The sequence below is a fragment of the Mobula birostris genome, chromosome 12 (assembly GCF_030028105.1).
Source record: "Mobula birostris isolate sMobBir1 chromosome 12, sMobBir1.hap1, whole genome shotgun sequence".
NCBI classification, from domain to species: Eukaryota; Metazoa; Chordata; class Chondrichthyes; order Myliobatiformes; family Myliobatidae; genus Mobula; species Mobula birostris.
In genome coordinates, this window is record NC_092381.1 from 67958495 (window position 1) to 67977566 (window position 19072).

Here is a 19072-nt window from a genome sequence, read left to right on the forward strand (position 1 = left end):
TCATTACATGTTATTCTGTGCGCTTCAGGAACTAAATTAGCAATCATTTGATTTAGTTTTTTTAGCCTTTCAGATTGTTTGCAACTTGAAGAAGCAACAGTAACAAGAGATGATTGATTTGTAGCAACAGACTGAGATGTCATTAACCCATTCAAAAAGGAAGCAATTTCAATAAAACACAATACTAAAACCTTCAGGTATCAGGTATCTTTTCAATTTCACATCTTATGCACTTTGGAAACAATTTTAATCATTAATGCAAAAGTACCGAAGATGCAGATTATATGGTAATCTTTCACATGTCAGATCCTAGGAAACAGTCTTTCCAAGGTAGCTAAGACCTGTTCTATCTGACTTAGACAAGTAGCATTACAGCGCAAAGCCATCCTCCTACAGGCAGGACTGGACTGAGGGACCATTGTATTCAACGATTTTGGGTTGGTCTTTGTGGAAAAATGTTAAAATTGTAATTTATGTCAAAATAATAAACATTCTTTTGACTTGTTGATTTTATTTAATTTCAAGCAGTCTGCATCTTTCAGTGCCCACATTTGCAAATTCTATTGGATAGTCCAACTGCTGGAATAAGGACAGAAAACCCTGTGCATACTGCTACAAATATGGACCACAAACTGCCTGAGAAAACCCATAAATCAGCATAATTTAGTAAAGAGCCCATCATTTTACTTGGGCTGATGTGCTGGGTTGATTTTTACAACTTGTCTCTCGTTGGGTGGGACCCCTTTAGGGTTTGCATATTCTGCTCCACTGTCTATTCCCTGGCTTCATTCTGGATGTCCTTCAAAGAGCAATGATAACAACAGACCTCACCCTATCACATTGTGGGCAACTCCCACCTAACCTAAACTGAGTATAGGTCTAACCTCCCCAGATTCAAGTCTCTTTTCGATCATCACTCCACATTTTCAATCTACCTACTTTCTTGATCTAACTCTACAATGGTGCAGCTTGCAGACAAAGGGCACACACATAGTGTAATAGAAGGTGCCTGCTGGGAACCATGCACAAGATTGCCTTTAAAATGCTGCCTCTGCTTCTCTGCCAGGCATGGTGTATTTCATTAGTCAAGACATCCCAAGGACAAAGTTCCTCATTAAACACATTAAAAAAGCAACACAAGACCAAATATGCCAGAAATGAGAGGAGACACCGCCATAACATTACTACTCTAAGCTGTCAGAAGTGTGTCCTTTACTCATATTTCAAGGCTAGAGTGGTCTTAGTGAGGCCCCAAAAAGATACGTTGCCTTTTGTTTCAGGAAGATAGCACTATGAGTTAGATAGAAAAGCAGAAAATTACACCCTATCCTCGTTATATGTGTCTTCAGACAATGCGGATTCACAGTTATGCGAGGAATCTATTTCTACCAGTGTTGGCACGTGACCAAGTGGTTAAGGTGTCGGGCTAGTGATCTGAAGGTCGCTAGTTCGAGCCTCAGCTGAGGCAGCGTGTCGTGTCCTTGAGCAAGGCACTTAACCACACATTGCTCTGCGACGACACCGGTGCCAAGCTGTATCGGCCCTAGTGCCCTTCCCTTGGCCAACATCGGTGGCGTGGAGAGGGGAGACTTGCAGCATGGGTAACTGCTGGTCTTCCATACAACCTTGCCCAGGCCAGCGTCCTGGAAACCTTCCAAGGTGCAAATCCATGGTCTCACGAGACTAATGATGCCTATATATTTCTATTAACTTCTCCTCATATGCGTCCAAAACTCACAGTTATGCGAGGAGCACTGCTTTCCCGCCCCATACAAGTCACATGCGCATGCCTCATAGTCTCACTGTTGGGATGAGAAGCACCGCTTTCCCGCCAATACAAGTCACGTATGCACACCTCACAGTCTCACTCCCGCCAGTCTTGCATTGGTTTTGGCAACGTGTGGATGTGCGATCTTGCACTCTTAAACTTTTGTTGTTTTTACCTATGGTGCAGTGATATTGTGCTTGAAATATTTAACTATGCCTCCTAAGCGTCTGATGTCAAGTCCTGGGCCATCCGCCAAGCATCAGAGAACTGCTTTAACGCTTGAAAAGAAGTTGGAAATTATAAACAGGGCAGTGTCAGGTGAAGGTAACACAGCTCTGGGATGCTACTTCGGCCTGGGTGAGTCCACGATCAGAAACATAAAGAAAAATGCTGAGAAAATAAAAAGTGCAGTGATTGATTCATCACAAGTGTCTTCAAAGATTGTTACCAAAGTGCATAAGCCGATTATGACAAAAATGTAAAAAATGTTGAGTTTGTACATTGAGCATGGAACAAAGGAAAAAACAACACTCAGTTCCGATCATCTTCGTGTGAAAGCTTTGGAAATTTATCGTCGCCTTTGTTCAGAGGCTAGTGAGGAAGTGTCAAGTGATATTGTTAGCGTTAATGCAAGTAGGGGATGGTTTTCTAAGTTTGTTAATCGTCATAGGCTTCACAACTTAGCTGTGCGTGGTGAGCAAGCTAGTGCTGACCACAAAGCTGCTGAACTCTACCCTGTGCAGTTGTGGGCTATGATAGCTGAGTTAGGCATCTCACCAAAGCAGGTGCTTAATGCAGACGAGACCGGGCTTTTTTGGATGCGTATGCCGAAACACACTTACATAAGTAAGGATGAAAAACCTGTGTCAGGTTTCAAAGCAGCAAAGGATAGGTTGACTTTGCTTATGTGTTCTAATGCTGAAGGAGACTGTAAGATGAAGCCTCTCTTAGTTTAACATTCACTAAACCCACGTGCTCTTAAGGGTTTGGGTAAGAATATGCTTCCTGTCCACTGGGCAGCTGACAAGAAAGCATGGGTCACTGGTCAAATCTTTGCAGATTAGTTTGCTAATCATTTTGCTGTTGAGGCTGAATGCTACTGCCGGGAACAGAATCTTGCCTTTAAAGTTAACAATGCTGAAGAAGGAAGTGTCGAGTTGCAGGTGAAAGATTTTACGGTGAAGCAACTGGCAGAGTTTTTTAAGGCTGCGGAACACTTGGCACAAATGGTGATGGACACAGACCTAAGTTTAGAACGGAGTCAGCATTTCAGTCGTCCCCTGCAGTCAATCATTCTTCCCTACAAGCAAATTTATGCTGAAAAACAAAATGCTGCCAAGCAAACAGCCAACACCACTTTCTCCAAACTGGTGCCATCTCCTGCTGCCGGCAGTTCTGAGAGTTCTGTGAGTCTTCCTTCACCCCTTGCTGTCCTTGATGATCCTGATGACCCACAACCATCCACCTCGTTCATGTAAAGCTGCCCAACACCACAACAACCACTCTTCTCCCGGAGCGAACACACCTGTTAGTGAGTACTGTACACCCTAGTATGTTAACTTTCTATGATTCATTACGTATATGTTTAGGTAGTGGGTAGTGGCTCCATATGTTACTACTACAGGGCGTGATGACCCTGCCTTACATGAGTTCCGGGCTCAGCTGGCTCCGGCTGACAGTACCTGGTATGGGCCCCTATCCAGGATTACGGATCCCACTGCCTTGTGGGTATCTTCGGGAGAGGAGAAAGCTAAGGAGTAAACCCTACACAAATCCAGAGTGCAGCCCCTGAGGCGGTTGGATGACGTATCACGTCACCTCCCGGCAGCTCCTGCAGTCAAGCTGATGATGAATGTACTGCTTCGCATTCCTTTGGACCACATCCGCGAGGCCGAGAGGGGGATCTTGATGTCTGGGCAGTCCAGGATCTCCATACTCATCGCCCAGGTCTGTGCCCCCAAACAGGTGCATCCATTGTCTACTTAGACAGATGGAGCCATTATTAATTTGTTGAATATTACCTTGATGAAATATAATACGAATGTAGCCTTGTGGTACTGCTTTTGTGTTGTATTGGTATGAAAATGTGAATAAATTACAGATAAAACATATTTAGGAAGCCCTCCAGAATGCATCCCTAATTTCTCTATTTAAATAATTATTCACATTATGCGTTTTCACACTATGCATCGACTGCGAGGAACGTATCCCCCACATACAACCAGGATAGGGTGTATTAGGTTTCTTCTTTAACACCTGAAGAGCAATGTACTTAGTACCAACTACACTATAGACATTCCATGCCATTTTAAATATTTCTAAAGTTAACCATTACCCATTCCCTTTTAAAAAGGTATTTAGTAGTCCAGTTGATCAAATGACAATAGACAATAGACAATAGGTGCAGGAGTAGGCCATTCAGCCCTTCGAGCCAGCACCACCATTCACTGTGATCATGGCTGATCATCCACAATCAGTACCCTATTCCTGCCTTCTCCCCATATCCTTTCACACCACTACCTTTAAGAGCTCTATCTAACTCTTCTTTGGAAGAATCCAGAGAATTGGCCTCCATTGCCTTCTGAGGCAGAGCATTCCACAGAACCACAATCCTCTGTGTGAAAAAGTTTTTCCTCAACTCCATTCTAAATGGTCTACCCCTTAAACTGTGGCCTTTGGTTCTGGACTCCCCCAACATCGGGAACATGTTTCCTGCCTCTAGCTTGTCCAATCCCCTAATAATCTTATATGTTTCAATCAGATCCCCTCTCATCCTTCTAAATTCCAGTGTATACAACCCCAATCGCTCCAATCTTTCAACATATGACAGTCCCGCCATCCCAGGAATTAATCTCGTGAACCTACGCTGCACTCCCTCAATAGCTAGAATGTCCTTCCTCAAATTTGGAGACCAAAACTGTACACAATATTCCAGGTGTGGTCTCACCACGGCCCTGTACAACCGCAGAAGGACCTCTTTGCTCCTATACTCAATTCCCCTTGTTATGAAGGCCAGCGTGCCATTAGTTTTCTTCACTGCCTGCTGTACCTGCATGCTTACTTTCAGTGACTGATGAACAAGGACACCTAGATGTCATTGTACTTCCCCTTTTCCTAACTTGACACCATTCAGATAGTAATTTGCCTTCCTGTTCTTGCCACCAAAGTGAATAACCTCACATTTATCCACATTAAACTGCATCTGCCATGCATCTGCCCACTCACCCAACCTGTCCAAGTCATCCTGCATTCTCATAACATCCTCCTCACATTTCACACTGCCACCCAGCTTCGTGTCATCTGCAAATTTGCAAATGTTACTTTTAATCCCTTCATCTAAATCATTAATATATATTGTAAATAGCTGCGGTCCCAGCACCGAGCCTTGCGGTACCCCACTAGTCACTGCCTGCCATTCTGAAAATTAATCCCTACACTTTGTTTCCTGTCTGCCAACCAATTTTCTATCCATGTCAGTACCCTACCCCTAATACCACTTGCTCTAATTTTGCACACTAATCTCCTATGTGGGACCTTATCAAAGGCTTTCTGAAAGTCCAGGTACACTACATCCACTGGCTTTCCCATGTCCATTTTCATAGTCACATTCTCAAAAAATTTCAGAAGATTAGTCAAGCATGATTTCCCCTTCGTAAATCCATGCTGACTCTGACCTATCCTGCCACTGCTATCCAAATATGTCGCTATTACATCTTTTATAATTAATTCCAGCTTAATTAAATGCTTCTAAAAGGCACATCCTTAACAAAATACTGATTACTTTCTTTCATGCACTCAGTTATAATCACACCAAACTAATGGAAAAGAATCCATCCCATTTCTGCGTCAACACAATCATCTCTATTTGATTTTTTGTCATGACTTCGTTTGTTAATGTAAAAGTAATCCTGGTCTCTCCTCAGCGTCAAGGCCTTCATCCTTAGTAAAGTACAACTCTAATAATCTGGTACCCTTGGGACCTTTTTCAATGTTGGACTGACAAATTTTCTTGAGTTTAAAAGGAGCATGGGAATGAAGTGAGTTAAAATGAAGCATGAGAACGGCATCCAGATGTGCTTAAAGCGAGGGAAACAGGGCTGTAATGTATTAAAAAGCAGTAGGGGAGCCGCGCTCTGGTGAGTTCAAAAGAAGCCTGGGAAACAGGCCCCAAGTGAGTCCAGAAGAGAGTGGAAAACACACCCCAATGAGTCTAGAAGGGATTGGGAGTCGGGGCCCTTGTGAGTTTAAAAGAGAAAGGGAAACAGGGCCCTGGTGAATTTAAAGAGACTGGTATCAGAGTTCTTTTGAGTTTAAAAGAAAATGGAAAGAGGGCCCAGGTGAATTTAAAGGGACAAGTAACAGAGTTCTTTTGAGTTTAAAAGGGAAAGAGAAAGAGGACCCAGGTGAATTAAAGGGATGAGTATCAGAGCTCTGTTGAGTTTAAAAGGGTAAGGGAAAGAGGGCCCTGGTGAATTTAAACGGACTAGTACAGAGCTCTGGTGAATTTAAAAGGAAAAGGGAAAGGGGCTCAGCTGAATTTAAAGGGACAAGAAACAGGGCTCTGTTGAGTTTAAAAGGGAAAGAGAAAGTGGCCCAGGTGAATTTAAAGGGACGAGTAACAGGGCTCTGGTGAATTTAAAAGGGAAAGAGAAAGTGGCCCAGGTGAATTTACAGGGACTGGTACAGAGCTCTAGTGAGTTTAAAGGGAAAGGGAAAGGGGCCCAGCTGAATTTAAAGGGACCCAGGGGTACAGGGCTCTGTTGAGTTTAAAGAAGCTTGGGGATGGTGCTCTGCTGATTTTAAATGGAGCTCTGGTATTTAGAATGAACATGGGAAACAAGCCAGGTGAGCCAGGCGTTGAATCAAGGAGATTTCTGAACATTACCACAACGAGGATTTGGGAGTTTTGCTGCATCTGCTGACTGAACTCATTCTGTGCTTCCTTCATGGCTGTGTAAACCTCGTCAAAATGTGTGGGGACACAAGGGACTGTAGATGTTTTAATCTGCAGCAACGCAAAGTTTATAAACCTACTTATTCAACTTATCCTTCTATTTTTAACTTGAATATTGAAACAAATTCTCTGTTAGTCTCTCCAATGAAATTAATAATATAAAGTGACCTTTAAAGGTATTATCAATAGATCCTTTTTATAACTGTTGTTTCTTTCTCTCTTTAAACATGCTTTGACTTTTTCTCACCCAACACCTGATATGTCATGATACTGGGTTTTGCACGGGAGAAAGGGGAATACTGTGGAAGGGACAATAGGCTTGGAATTAAGAATCACCTTCTCACAATCCTATTTAGTTGGAAGTGCAGAATTTTCCAGTGTGATACTTCTAAAGCTAGGAACAATCACAAATTGCTAAGCAAAAGCAAGTTCTGCCTGCCTATCATACTAGATATGTCATAACGTAACATCAGCATGTTGTAAAATGTCTCTAAGATTCACCTTCACTGAAGTCATAGAGTGAATTTCAATGCTAGAGTACAATACATTATTGCTACCATATGACACGGTTGCCCTACTGTTCAAGATCAAGTCCAGGTTTAATTGTCATTCATCCATACGTGAATATCCATGAATACAGCCAAACAAAACAGCATTCCTCCAGAGCCACACACATCAAAGTTGCTGGTGAACACGGCAGGCCAGGCAGCATCTCTAGGAAGAGGTGCAGTCGACGTTTCGGGCCGAGACCCTTCGTCAGGACTAACTGAAGGAAGAGTGAGTAAGGGATTTGAAAGTGGGAGGGGGAGGGGGAGATCCAAAATGATAGGAGAAGACAGGAGGGGGAGGGATGGAGCCAAGAGCTGGACAGGTGATTGGCAAAAGGGATATGAGAGGATCACGGGACTGGAGGCCCAGGGAGAAGGAAAAGGGGGACAGGGGGAAAAACCCAGAGGATGGGCAAGGTGTATAGTCAGAGGGACGGAGGGAGAAAAAGGAGAGTGAGAGAAAGAATGTGTGTATATAAATAATGGATGGGGTACGAGGGGGTGGTGGGGCATGAGCAGAAGTTAGAGAAGGCAATGTTCATGCCATCAGGTTGGAGGCTCCCCAGACGGAATACAAGGTGTTGTTCCTCCAACCTGAGTGCGGCTTCATCTTTACAGTAGAGGGGGCCATGGATAGACATGTCAGAATGGGAATGGGATGTGGAATTAAAATGTGTGGCCACTGGGAGATCCTGCTTTCTCTGGTGGACAGAGCGTAGGTGTTCAGCAAAACGATCTCCCAGTCTGCGTTGGGTCTCACCAATATATAGAAGGCCACATCGGGAGCACCGGACGCAGTATATCACCCCAGCCGACTCACAGGTGAAGTGTCGCCTCACCTGGAAGGACTGTCTGGGGCCCTGAATGGTGGTAAGGGAGAAAGTGTAAGGGCACGTGTAGCACTTGTTCCGCTCACAAGGATAACTGCCAGGAGGGAGATCAGTGGGGAGGGATGGGGGGTACGAATGGACAAGGGAGTTGCGTAGGGAGCGATCCCTGCGGAAAGCGGGGCGGGGAGGGAAAGCTGTGCTTAGTGGTGGGATCCCGTTGGAGGTGGCGGAAGTTACGGAGAATAATATGTTGGACCTGGAGGCTGGTGGGGTGGTAGGTGAGGACCAGGGAAACCCTATTCCTAGTGGGGTGGCGGGAGGATGGAGTGACAGCAGATGTGCGTGAAATGGGGGAGGTGCGTTTGAGAGCAGAGTTGATGGTGGAGGAAGGGAAGCCTCACCATCAAGCCTCTTTAAGAAAGGAGGACATCTTCCTCGTCCTGGAATGAAAAGCCTCATCCTGAGAGCAGATGCGGCGGAGACGGAGGAATTGTGAGAAGGGGATGGCATTTTTGCAAGAGACAGGGTGAGAAGAGGAATAGTCCAGATAGCTTTGATTCCTCCAGAGTCAAAGTGCAAAACACAGTACTGACAGTCTGCTGTCTTATATGTACTATGTGTACACATAGACAGAAGACAGCAGCAAAATACAGTCACACACAAAAAATATATTCCACATTCCTGGGTCCATGAGTGTTGCTACAATTTGCAGTTGAACACAATATATCTTGTCCTCTGCCGAGTGAGCACTGGTGAGCAGCATTGACTCCAGCATGCATGTCATGCCTCACCGTCCCCAGCACTCCAGTGAAGTGCAAACTCCGACACCTCTCTCCTGGGCAGCTGCAACCAGGCAACACTGTGGCTTGAGGCCTAGTCCTTGCTACGACCGAGGCCACACAGCTCCCCCGCCCCGCCATTCACACCCACTATTCGCCAAGACTCCAGTGCATCGGACTGCAGCATTCCACATTAACAACGTCCAAAGGGCTCTTGTGATCACAAGAAAAGCAACTAAGACTATCACTTGCTGTTAGACTCCACATCTCCTTTGTACATCCACTCTGACACCTCTTTGATGCAGACAGCAGCACAATTTGCAGCCAGTCCAACTCTTTCCGTTTCCCCACCAATGACTAACTTGCTCATGGGTTAGACCTACAGTCCTAATGTCCAGCAGGGTCTTGTGATTGTAAAGACATACATTTTTTAAAAAAAGATAACAACACCTTTGTTTGGCCCCATAGAAGCCTTCGTGTCAGAGTGTGCCAGTGTGCCAGTGTGCCACCATCATACCGGGAGCATCCCTCCCTGATGTAGAGATGTTTCCAGGTAGTGGAAAAGCAAAAAAAATTGGAGATACTAGACAGACTTAATAAGAAAAGATTCTGCTGACTCTCCAAGAGATCATGCAGCAAGGTGAAGAGCAGAAGTGTCAATTTTTCAAGTCAATAATCATTCGTGAGAAATTCCGGCATTTATTTTCACTGCTGGTTACCTGCTAAAAGCAAGCAAATCGACCCAAGGAAAACAGTGTGTGAATAGAAATCGAGAATGTTGCCGGCCTCAGGTTCCCCAACTTGCAGTTGAATGGTCCAGTGGCATTTGTTGGCTCATTTGTCACAGTACTGGCTTTGTTTTGAAAACACACTTCCACTGAAGGCTCAAAATGAAATCCTACACTGATCTGTAAAGGATAATGGGAGGATGGTCATTTCCACATTTAACCACGTCTTTTTGCTGGTTTACCTACCTTAAAATTATTTTTTATCCACAGTCGCCCTGGGAGGGGATTTCCAGCCAATAACACACATGGCAAAGTCAGAGGCTGCCCTTCAATGATGTTCACCACAGCTGGTCTGATTCCAATCAGTGGTTTAACTGTGGGAGGAAAGAGCTGTAGCGTCAGAACTTACAATGATAATCACCATAATCATCAGTAAAAAGACAAGCAGTTACAGCCTTTCAGGATGTCTCAAAGCCCTTTGTAGCCAACTAAATGTGTCTGAGATCCATTCATTAATGAAATATAGGAAATATGGCAGCAGATCTGAGCTTGGTAAGGATCCAATGATTTAACAATTGTCCAAGCAGCAGGCAACAAAACTATAATGAATGTGCTTTCACAATTTGTTTTAGATTGGTTACTGTTATAATTGTTAGCAATAATGTCAAGTCTCCTAATCTCCCATCCACCCATATTTACTTGAGTACAAAAACTGTTATTTCATTACAAAATTGATCAAGGTTCTGTTTATAATTTGCTGTCTCCAAATTCTCGTGTTTGATGCTGTAGCAGCTCACCAACTCCAGGCCAGTGCTTTCCTCTTTCCCTCCTAGACCCATTTCTCTTAGCTGCCCACTTCCTGGCCTCATCCTTGCCCAGACCTCTCCAGCCTCCCACAGGGAAGCCTCAGGGTAAAATACTGGTGCTGTGTGGTGGGTAGCAGTTAACAGGTGGGTTGGTTGGCTATCAACAATGGAACTGGATTCACCCAGCAAAAATGTCTCAGTCAGCTGCCACCAGAGATAGCCAGAGACATTGGCCCATGGAGCCATGTGTCATAATACTCTGAACTTTCAGAATCTCAGTGTACGCAAGTTTTGTACATGATTTTTTTTATTGTTAAGACTCTACCTTCTAAATGTGTGGCAAATTACTATATTGTTTTAAAACGGCCAGGAGAAGTCAAGAGGGATATTGTCCAAACGCAGGCAAACGGAACTAGGTCAGGTAGACAACTTGGTCAGTATGGAGAATTTGGGTTGAAGGGCCATCCTGTGTAACTCTTAGACTCTGATTCTGAAGCCACAAAACTTAGCTGCAGCATCAGGGTATACTGTATTCTGACACAGTTAGATACTTGTGAGTCTCTATCTTGGTCATAAACCTTTGGAAATTTGGTAAACACGTTGTCAAGGTTGGGTGGAGGAACTCAGTTATTTTGCGTCTACAGACTTCATCAGTGGATGCAGCAATTCACCACAAAATGTCGTGCCAAAATTTAAACTTTACCACACCCTGGTCCTCCAGAATTGATGATAATTTGTGGTAGTTCTTGCAGAATTTGTCCATACACTGTGATTCATGTACCTTCTTCAGCATCTGATCCTCCTGGAACTTCAGTAACCTGACACCTACAGGAGATGTTTCTGTGTCCATGATTTTGGAAACAGGACAGCTTTCAATAGTCATATCAATTATAGATTAGTTTAAAAGGAAGGCAAAATAGGATCTCCACTTCTGCAAGTATTCAGACATGCCCTTGATGTTATTAAGTGGTCCTTGAAATTACCCTTTATATTCCACAAGTTAATGATGATTTGCATGATTACCATTTATGCCTTGAGACGAGGAGAGTGGCTGAAGTCACTGACACTGTCTGTGATGATGATTCAGTTTGCTCTGGAAACTGAAGATCCGATGTAATTTTAACCTTTCCCTGGGATGCTAATTTGAAAGCTTCAACATTACCCAAATCATCTATGAAATATCAAGTCAAGTCAAGTCACTTTTTATTGTCATTTTGACCATAACTGCTGGTACAGTACACAGTAAAAACAAGACATTTTTCAGGACCATGATGCTACATGAAACAATACAAAAACTACACTGAACTACATAAAACAACACAAAAACTACACTAGACTACAGACCTACCCAGGACTGCATAAAGTGCACAAAACAGTGCAGGCATTACAATAAATAATAATCAAGACAATAGGCACAGTAGAGGGCAGTAGGTTGGTGTCAGTCCAGGCTCTGGGTATTGAGGAGTCTGATGGCTTGGGGGAAGAAACTGTTACATAGTCTGGTCGTGAGAGCCTAAATACTTTGGTGCCTTTTTCCAGATGGCAGGAGGGAGAAGAGTTTGTATAAGGGGTGCATGGGGTCCTTCATAATGCTGTTTGCTTTACGGATGCAGCGTGTGGTGTAAATGTCTGTAATGGCGGGAGGAGAGACTCCGATGATCTTCTCAGCTGACCTCACTATCCGCTGCAGGGTCTTGCGATCCAAGATGGTGCAATTTCTAAACCAGGCAGTGATGCAGCTGCTCAGGATGCTCTCAATTCTCTCTGTAGAATGTGGTGAGGATGGGGGGTGGGAGATGGACTTTTCTCAGCCTTTGCAGAAAGTAGAGACGCTGTTGGGTTTTCTTTGCTATGGTGCTGGTATTGAGGGACCAGGTGAGATTTTCCGCCAGGTGAACACCAAGAAATTTGGTGCTCTTAACCATCTCTATGGAGGAGTTGCCAATGTTCAACGGAGAGTGGTCACTCCGTGTCCTCCTAAAGTCAACAACCATCTCTTTTGTTTTGTTCACATACAGAGACAGGTTGTTGGCTCTGCACCAGTCCGTTAGCCGCTGCACCTCCTCTCTGTATGCTGACTCATTGTTCTTGCTGATGAGCTCCACCACGGTTGTGTCATCGGCGAACTTGCTGATGTGGTTCGAGCTGTGTGTTGCAGCACAGTCATGGGTCAACAGAGTGAACAGCAGTGGACTGAGCACACAGTCCTGGGGGGGCCCCCGTGCTCAGTGTGATGGTGTTGGAGATGCTGTTTCCAATCCGGACTGACTGAGGTCTCCCAGTCAGGAAGTCTAGGATCCAGTTGCAGAGGGAGGTGTTCAGGCCCAATAGGATCAGCTTTCCAATCAGTTTCTGAGGAATGATTGTGTTGAATGTTGAACTGAAATGGCAATGGCGTCATCTGTTGAATGGTTGGGATGGTACGCAAACTGCAGAGGGTCCAGTGAGGGGGGCAGCAGGGTCTTGATGTGCCTCATGACGAGCCTCTCGAAACACTTCATGATACTGGATATGAGTGTGACGGGATGGTACAGGTGTCCCCCGCTTTTCGAACGTTCGCTTTACGAAACCTCACTGTTACGAAAGACCTACATTAGTACCCTATTTTCACTTTCAGAAGGTGTTTTCACTGTTACGAAAAAAAATTCAGCGCGCGATAAAAGGCAACGCGCCCCGAGCAGCCGCTCTCCCCCAGATTCTCGCCGGCATTGCTTAAACACGAGCCTGTGAGCAGCCGTTTGCAAGATGAGTTCTATGGTATCGGAAAAGCCTAAAAGAGCTCGTAAGGGTGTTACACTTACGGTAAAACTAGACATAATTAAGCGTTTTGATCGTGGTGAATGAAGTAAGGACAATGTGAGTTTGGCTTGTGGAAGTTGATGAAGATGATGTTGAAGAGGTTTTGGCATCCCATCACCAAGAACTGACAGATGAAGAGCTTATGCAATTGGAAGAAAAAAGGATAACAATCGAAACCGAATGAGTAATGATAAAGTATGACTTTAATTTTGAAAGGGTACATCGGTTTAGGGGATATTTACAGGATGGTTTGAGTCCTTATTAAAGAACTGTGTGATAGAAAAATACGCGAGGCTCAGCAGTCAAGCAAGCCTTCCACATCAGCCGCAGCAGACGACGAACCTCGACCTTCGACATCAAGGCGGGCAGTCATAGGAGAAGATGAGCTGCCTGCTCTAATGGAAACAGACGACAAGATGACACCCCAGTGTCCCACCACCCCAACCCCCAGGCCACGGACAGATACCCATTCGTGGAGAATGCAAAGGTAGCCGGGAGGCACACAGCACATCTTTAAGAAAAAAGCCGAAATAAACATGCTAATTAATTAGGTGCCGCCTGACACGTAATTGTCGGCCCAGATCAGAGACAACGCAATCGGAAATCGGAACTGATCTGTGGGAGGTGGGGTGTTCAAGTCGGGTTAAGCTCACCTCAACATGTCTTTTACAGTTAGGGTTGCCAACTTTCTCACTCCCAAATAAGGGACAAAAGTGGCAGTCAAATCCCGGGACACTTTACCCAGGAAAGACTACCATGACCATGAAGCCTTGCACGGGCACCTGTGTGCGCATGTGTGACGTGCGCATGCGCGTACGTGCTGATTTTTCTTTCTCCCACAAATCCGTTTTGCCTTCATCTTCCTGACTATACTGTACATACATTATTTCTACTTTACATAGGCTGTGTATTTATCATATCATTCCTGCTTTTACTATACATTAGTGTTATTTATTTTCGATTTTATGTGTTATTTGGTATGATTTGTTAGGTTATTTTTTGGGTCTGGGAACACTCAAAAATTTTTCTCATATAAATTAATGGTACAATAATTGCTTCTTCACATCATGCCATTTCGACATGAAAGGTTTCATAGGATCGCTCTACCTTCGCGGGGGAAATACGGGACAAACCAATTTGGCCCAATATACGAATGCCCCAGCAAATACGGGACAGTTGGCAATCGTATGTTCAAGTTGAATGGTGCGTGACAGGGAATGAGGAAAGGTGCAGCTGACTCATATCGTTTCCTCACAGCCCGGTAGCAGATGCTCTGCGGCCTGGTACTGGTCCGCGGCCCGGTAGTTGGGGACTGCTGATTTAAACTATTGCTAAGTCTACCTATTTGGGAGAACTGATCATTTCCAGGCAGGAATTCATAACATTACAATATTTCAGTTTTAAACTTGCAACGTGATCTCCAACAGGTGATGCAACAAACAGAACAAGATTCTGGAAATTTGTCATCACATTTAAGAATTCAATGAGACCTAACTATTTCCCTGTCTTCCAGACGTCCATCCAGTACACCATTGAGATGGTCTATGTAATGGTTATGGAATATTACGCACACTAAATGCTGGCAGAACTCAGCAGGGCAGGCAGCATCTATGGAAAAGAGTCAACAGTTGATGTTTTGGGTCAAGACCCTTCATCAAGATTGGAAAAAGCAGATTAGAAGTCAGAGTAAGAAGGTGGAGGGAGGAGAGGAAGAATCACAAGGTAGTGGGTGATAGGTCAAATGAGAGGAGGGGCGGAAGTGAAGTAAAGAGCTGGGAAGTTGATTGATGAAAGGGATAAACGGCTGGAGAAGGGGTAATCTGATAGGAGAGAACAAAAGGCCATAGGAGCACCAGAGGGAGTTGTTGGGCAGGTAAGGAGATAAGTTGAGAGAGGGAAATGGGAATGGGGAATGGTGAAGGTACACTGATTCCCACAGCTACCTGGACTATATCTCTTCCCACCCTGTCACTTGTAAAAATGCTATCCCCTTCTCCCAATTCCTTCATCTCTGCCACATCTGCTCTCAGGATGAGGGTTTTTCATTCCAGAACTAATGAGATGTTCTCCTCCTTCCTTCCTCCGCCATCATCACTGCATTTATCCACATCTCTTCCAGTTCACGCATATCTGCCCTCCCCCCCATCCACCCACCACCCCACCAGGGATAGGGCTCCTCTTCCCCTCACCTACCTCGTCACTAGCCTCTGCATCCAGCACATAATTCTCCATAACTTCCACCATCTCCAATGGGGGCCCACCACCAGGAACATCCTTCCCTTCCCCTGCCCCCCACTTTCCGCTGGGATCACTTCCTACACAACTCCCTTGTCCATTCGGCCTTCCCCACTGATCTCCCACCTGGTACCTATCCTTGCAAGCAGAGCAAGTGTCACACCTGCCCCTACACCCCCTCCCTTATGACCACTCAGGGCACCAGTCTTTCCAGGCGAGGCAACACTTCATGTGTGAGTTGCTGGGGTTTTTACTGTATCCAGTGCCCCTGGTGTGGCCTCCTGTATATTGGTGAGAGCCGACATAGATTGGGAAACTCCATTCGGCAGAAAAAGTAGGATCTCCTGATATCCACCAATTTCAATTTTACTTCCCATTCCCATTCTGGCATGTCAGTCCATGGTCTTTTCTACTACCACAATAAGGCACAGTCAGGTTGGAGGAGCAACATCTTATATTCCGTCTGTGTAGCCTCCAACCTGATGGCATGAACATTGAGTTCTCAGACTTCTGGTAATTGCCCTCCCCTCACCTTCACCATTCCCCATTCCCGTTTCCCTCTCTCACCTTATCTCCTTACCTGCCCAACAACTCCCTCTGGTGCTCCTCCCACTTCCCTTTCTTCCATGGCCTTCTGTCCTCGCCGATCCCATTCTCCTTCTTCAGCCCAATTGACTTTCCAGCTCTTTACTTCACTCCTCCCTTCACCCAGTTTCACCTATCACCTACCTCCTTCCTCTCTTCCCCCACCTTCTTACTCTGAATTCTAATCCTTTTTTCCAGTCCTGGTGAAGAGCCTTGGCCCAAAACGTCAACTGTTTTCTCTTTTCCATGGATGCTACCTGGTCTGCTGAGTTCCTCCAGCATTTTGTGTGTATTACTTTGATTTCCAGTATCTGCAGAATTCTCTTGTTTGTGATAACAATATTATCTTCTCTTCAGCAATGTTTTCTTCCTGTCAACATCATGGGTTGTTTCATTAGCAACACACATTCCAACGTTCATCAGCAGAAGTATTACAATCAGGTATTGCTTGTGATTCCTCCAGAACTGGGCTGACTACAGGTTGTTTGCAACACCATCCACCTTCTCTCAACATCATCTGCAACATCTCTCTGTACTATGGCACAACACTGAATTTTGCTCCGTTTGTCATTTGAAGCAGAGAAAGCTGGGGAGGGGGGTTGATTTAATCAAGATGCATACAGGCACAGATAAGGTGAATAAGAAGGACTTTCTTCTCCTCAGCAGTGAGTCTATTAACCTAGCATTCATAGATTTAAAGAAATAGTCGGAAGTTTAGAAAAAGTGTGAATATGGAATTCATATCCTGTAAGGAATGCTGAGGTTAAAACCTTCATTATATTTAAAACATAGCTGGGCAAACAGTTCGTGTGTTATGACCTTGTAGGCAATGGATGGAACATTTGTAACTTGGATTAGTTTCAATAGCTCCTTAACTTTGAACATGGACACAGTGAGCCAAGTGGTTTCTTCCTGTGCTACAGACATCTGGAATTCTGATTCTTTCCATATCAAAACTCAGCATCAATTAAACCTTCCTTAGAAAACCTGCTATTTACACAAATGTCATCAGACACCTGAAAACCCAAGCATGCTTCGTTAGAATCCGGGACTCAAACTTCTTAAGATTTCATAGCAGAATCATGGTATTAAGTACACAGTTGCTAGACAATTTCCTCTGGTGACAAATGACTGCACCTGGAGCACCATCTAGTTCATCAAGTTTGCTCTCAGAGCTGTGAAGCAAAAATCCATACGAATAGACATCCCCAAATCATGTACAGTCATATCTCATGGAAAAGGCAAAGTGAAACATTAGCTTAAAAAAAACATATAGGTAGAAAGCTTTTGCAAGCTCCTTTGGTAACTGAAAACTCATCAATTTACTGTCTATGCTTTCACCTAACTTGTACATTACATGACATCTGCCAGGAAATATTACTTTTCTCAGATCTAACCACTTACCCAGTCCTGTGACTGTTACTGTGGCTCGAGCCTGGATCTTTCCAAACTGGTTTTCAGCTTCACAGATGTATGTAGTTTCATCGTCCACCCAAAGATCTGATGCAAAGAAAGTCAATCAACTTAGTTCTACTGATTCCTACCATTTATTTGATCATTCATTCTTGGCAATATATTTATAACGTATTTCCATACTATAACTATTCCATACTATCCAATGGTGAAAGGCCTTGATAGCGTGGATGTGGAATGCACGTTTCCTTTGGTGGCAGAGGCTGTGACAGAGGGGTGTCCTTTTAGAATGGAAATGAGGAGGAATTTCTTTAGCCAGAGAGTGGCGAATCTGTGGAATTCTTTGCCATTGGCAGCTGTGGAAGCCAAGTCCTTATGTATATCTAAGGCAGAGGTTGATAGATTCTTGATCGGTCAGGGCATGAAGGGATACAGGGAAAGGCAAAAGATTGGGGCTGAGAGGAAAATGGCGGAGCAGACTTGATAGGCCAAATGGTCTAATTCGTCTCCAACATCTTATGCTCTTATGATCTTATAACACAAAGAAGCGGAATGCCATCCCCTTTTAATTAAGGTGGAGAGCATTTTTAAACCAGGACTTCTTTTAAAAATATGTTAAAACAATGAATCACCTTCAAAGAATAATAGTCAATTCTGTAACAAAGCATTCCATCATTGTATAATGGAGATTAAGTTTACTGAGAAATCTCAACAGTTTCACAAGAAACCTGAAGTACTAGGAGATCTGTGGCTGAAGTGCGAACATAGGAGTTCCAGTGGTGGAACTTACACTGAGGCATCTGATGGAGATAGCATCACAGTGGATGAGCCCATGGAAGGACATCCCATGGTTGCCAGAAAGAAAGATAAGAATAAGGTCAATTTTATTCTATTTTAATATTGCTGTTATGGAATATATCATACAAAGCTCTGCCAATGGGATATCCCATGTCATAACTAGCAAAACTATCCATCCATAAGGATAGCATCGAAGGAATTGTGCGACAACAGCATTCTTTAGTAGTGAGTGCTGGAAATGAGTCACATTCAACCAGTTCTGGGTCATTAGTTCAGAGCCAAATCAATTCCTTGGTGCACAGGCTCCCTGAAAATAGTTAATACTCCAGTGGCAACAAAGGACAGATAGAAGGATAGATATTGACAGTTTGACTAAAACAAATAGAATGGAAGATCAAAATAGCTTCCAACTTGACAAAGTCCACCTAGAGGGTTGGAGTTATTCAAATGCTGAATATCTTCAAACTTATTTTACGCCATGGAGCCTTCCCTTACCATTAACTGGGGGTAGGGGTGGGTCAATGGACCCCACATTGTGAACCCCTGTAAGGCTGAACACATTGATTTTGAACTCTGATGTAATTAAGGGATCTGGAAGCTCCAAAGGAAAGTATATATGAGTTAGTGGATCAACTATGACCTTAATGAATGGCGAAGCAAGATCAAGGGACTGACTCTTAGTCTAGTTCCAATTTTCCATGTTGCTTAGTTTAAAAGCGGAGCACAGGAGCCTGAAGTCCCACTCTGAATGATTTAAGAACAACCTCTTCCCTCCACCATCTGATTTCTGAACAGTCCAGGAACCGATGAACACTGCCTCGGTATCCTG

The 19072-nt window shown here is 44.2% G+C and overlaps 1 protein-coding gene across 2 annotated transcripts in view; it reads right to left on the reverse strand.

The window, feature by feature from the left end:
• Positions 1-19072, reverse strand: part of hmcn1 (hemicentin 1) — a 514861-nt gene that overhangs the window by 300664 nt on the left and 195125 nt on the right. For both annotated transcript variants that reach the window (XM_072273998.1, XM_072273996.1), the window contains exons 17-18: positions 17437-17532; positions 9854-9981 (exon numbers count right to left, since the gene is read on the reverse strand). In XM_072273998.1, coding sequence (XP_072130099.1) covers positions 9854-9981; positions 17437-17532 — 224 coding nt within the window. The remainder of the gene's footprint in view (positions 1-9853; positions 9982-17436; positions 17533-19072) is intronic.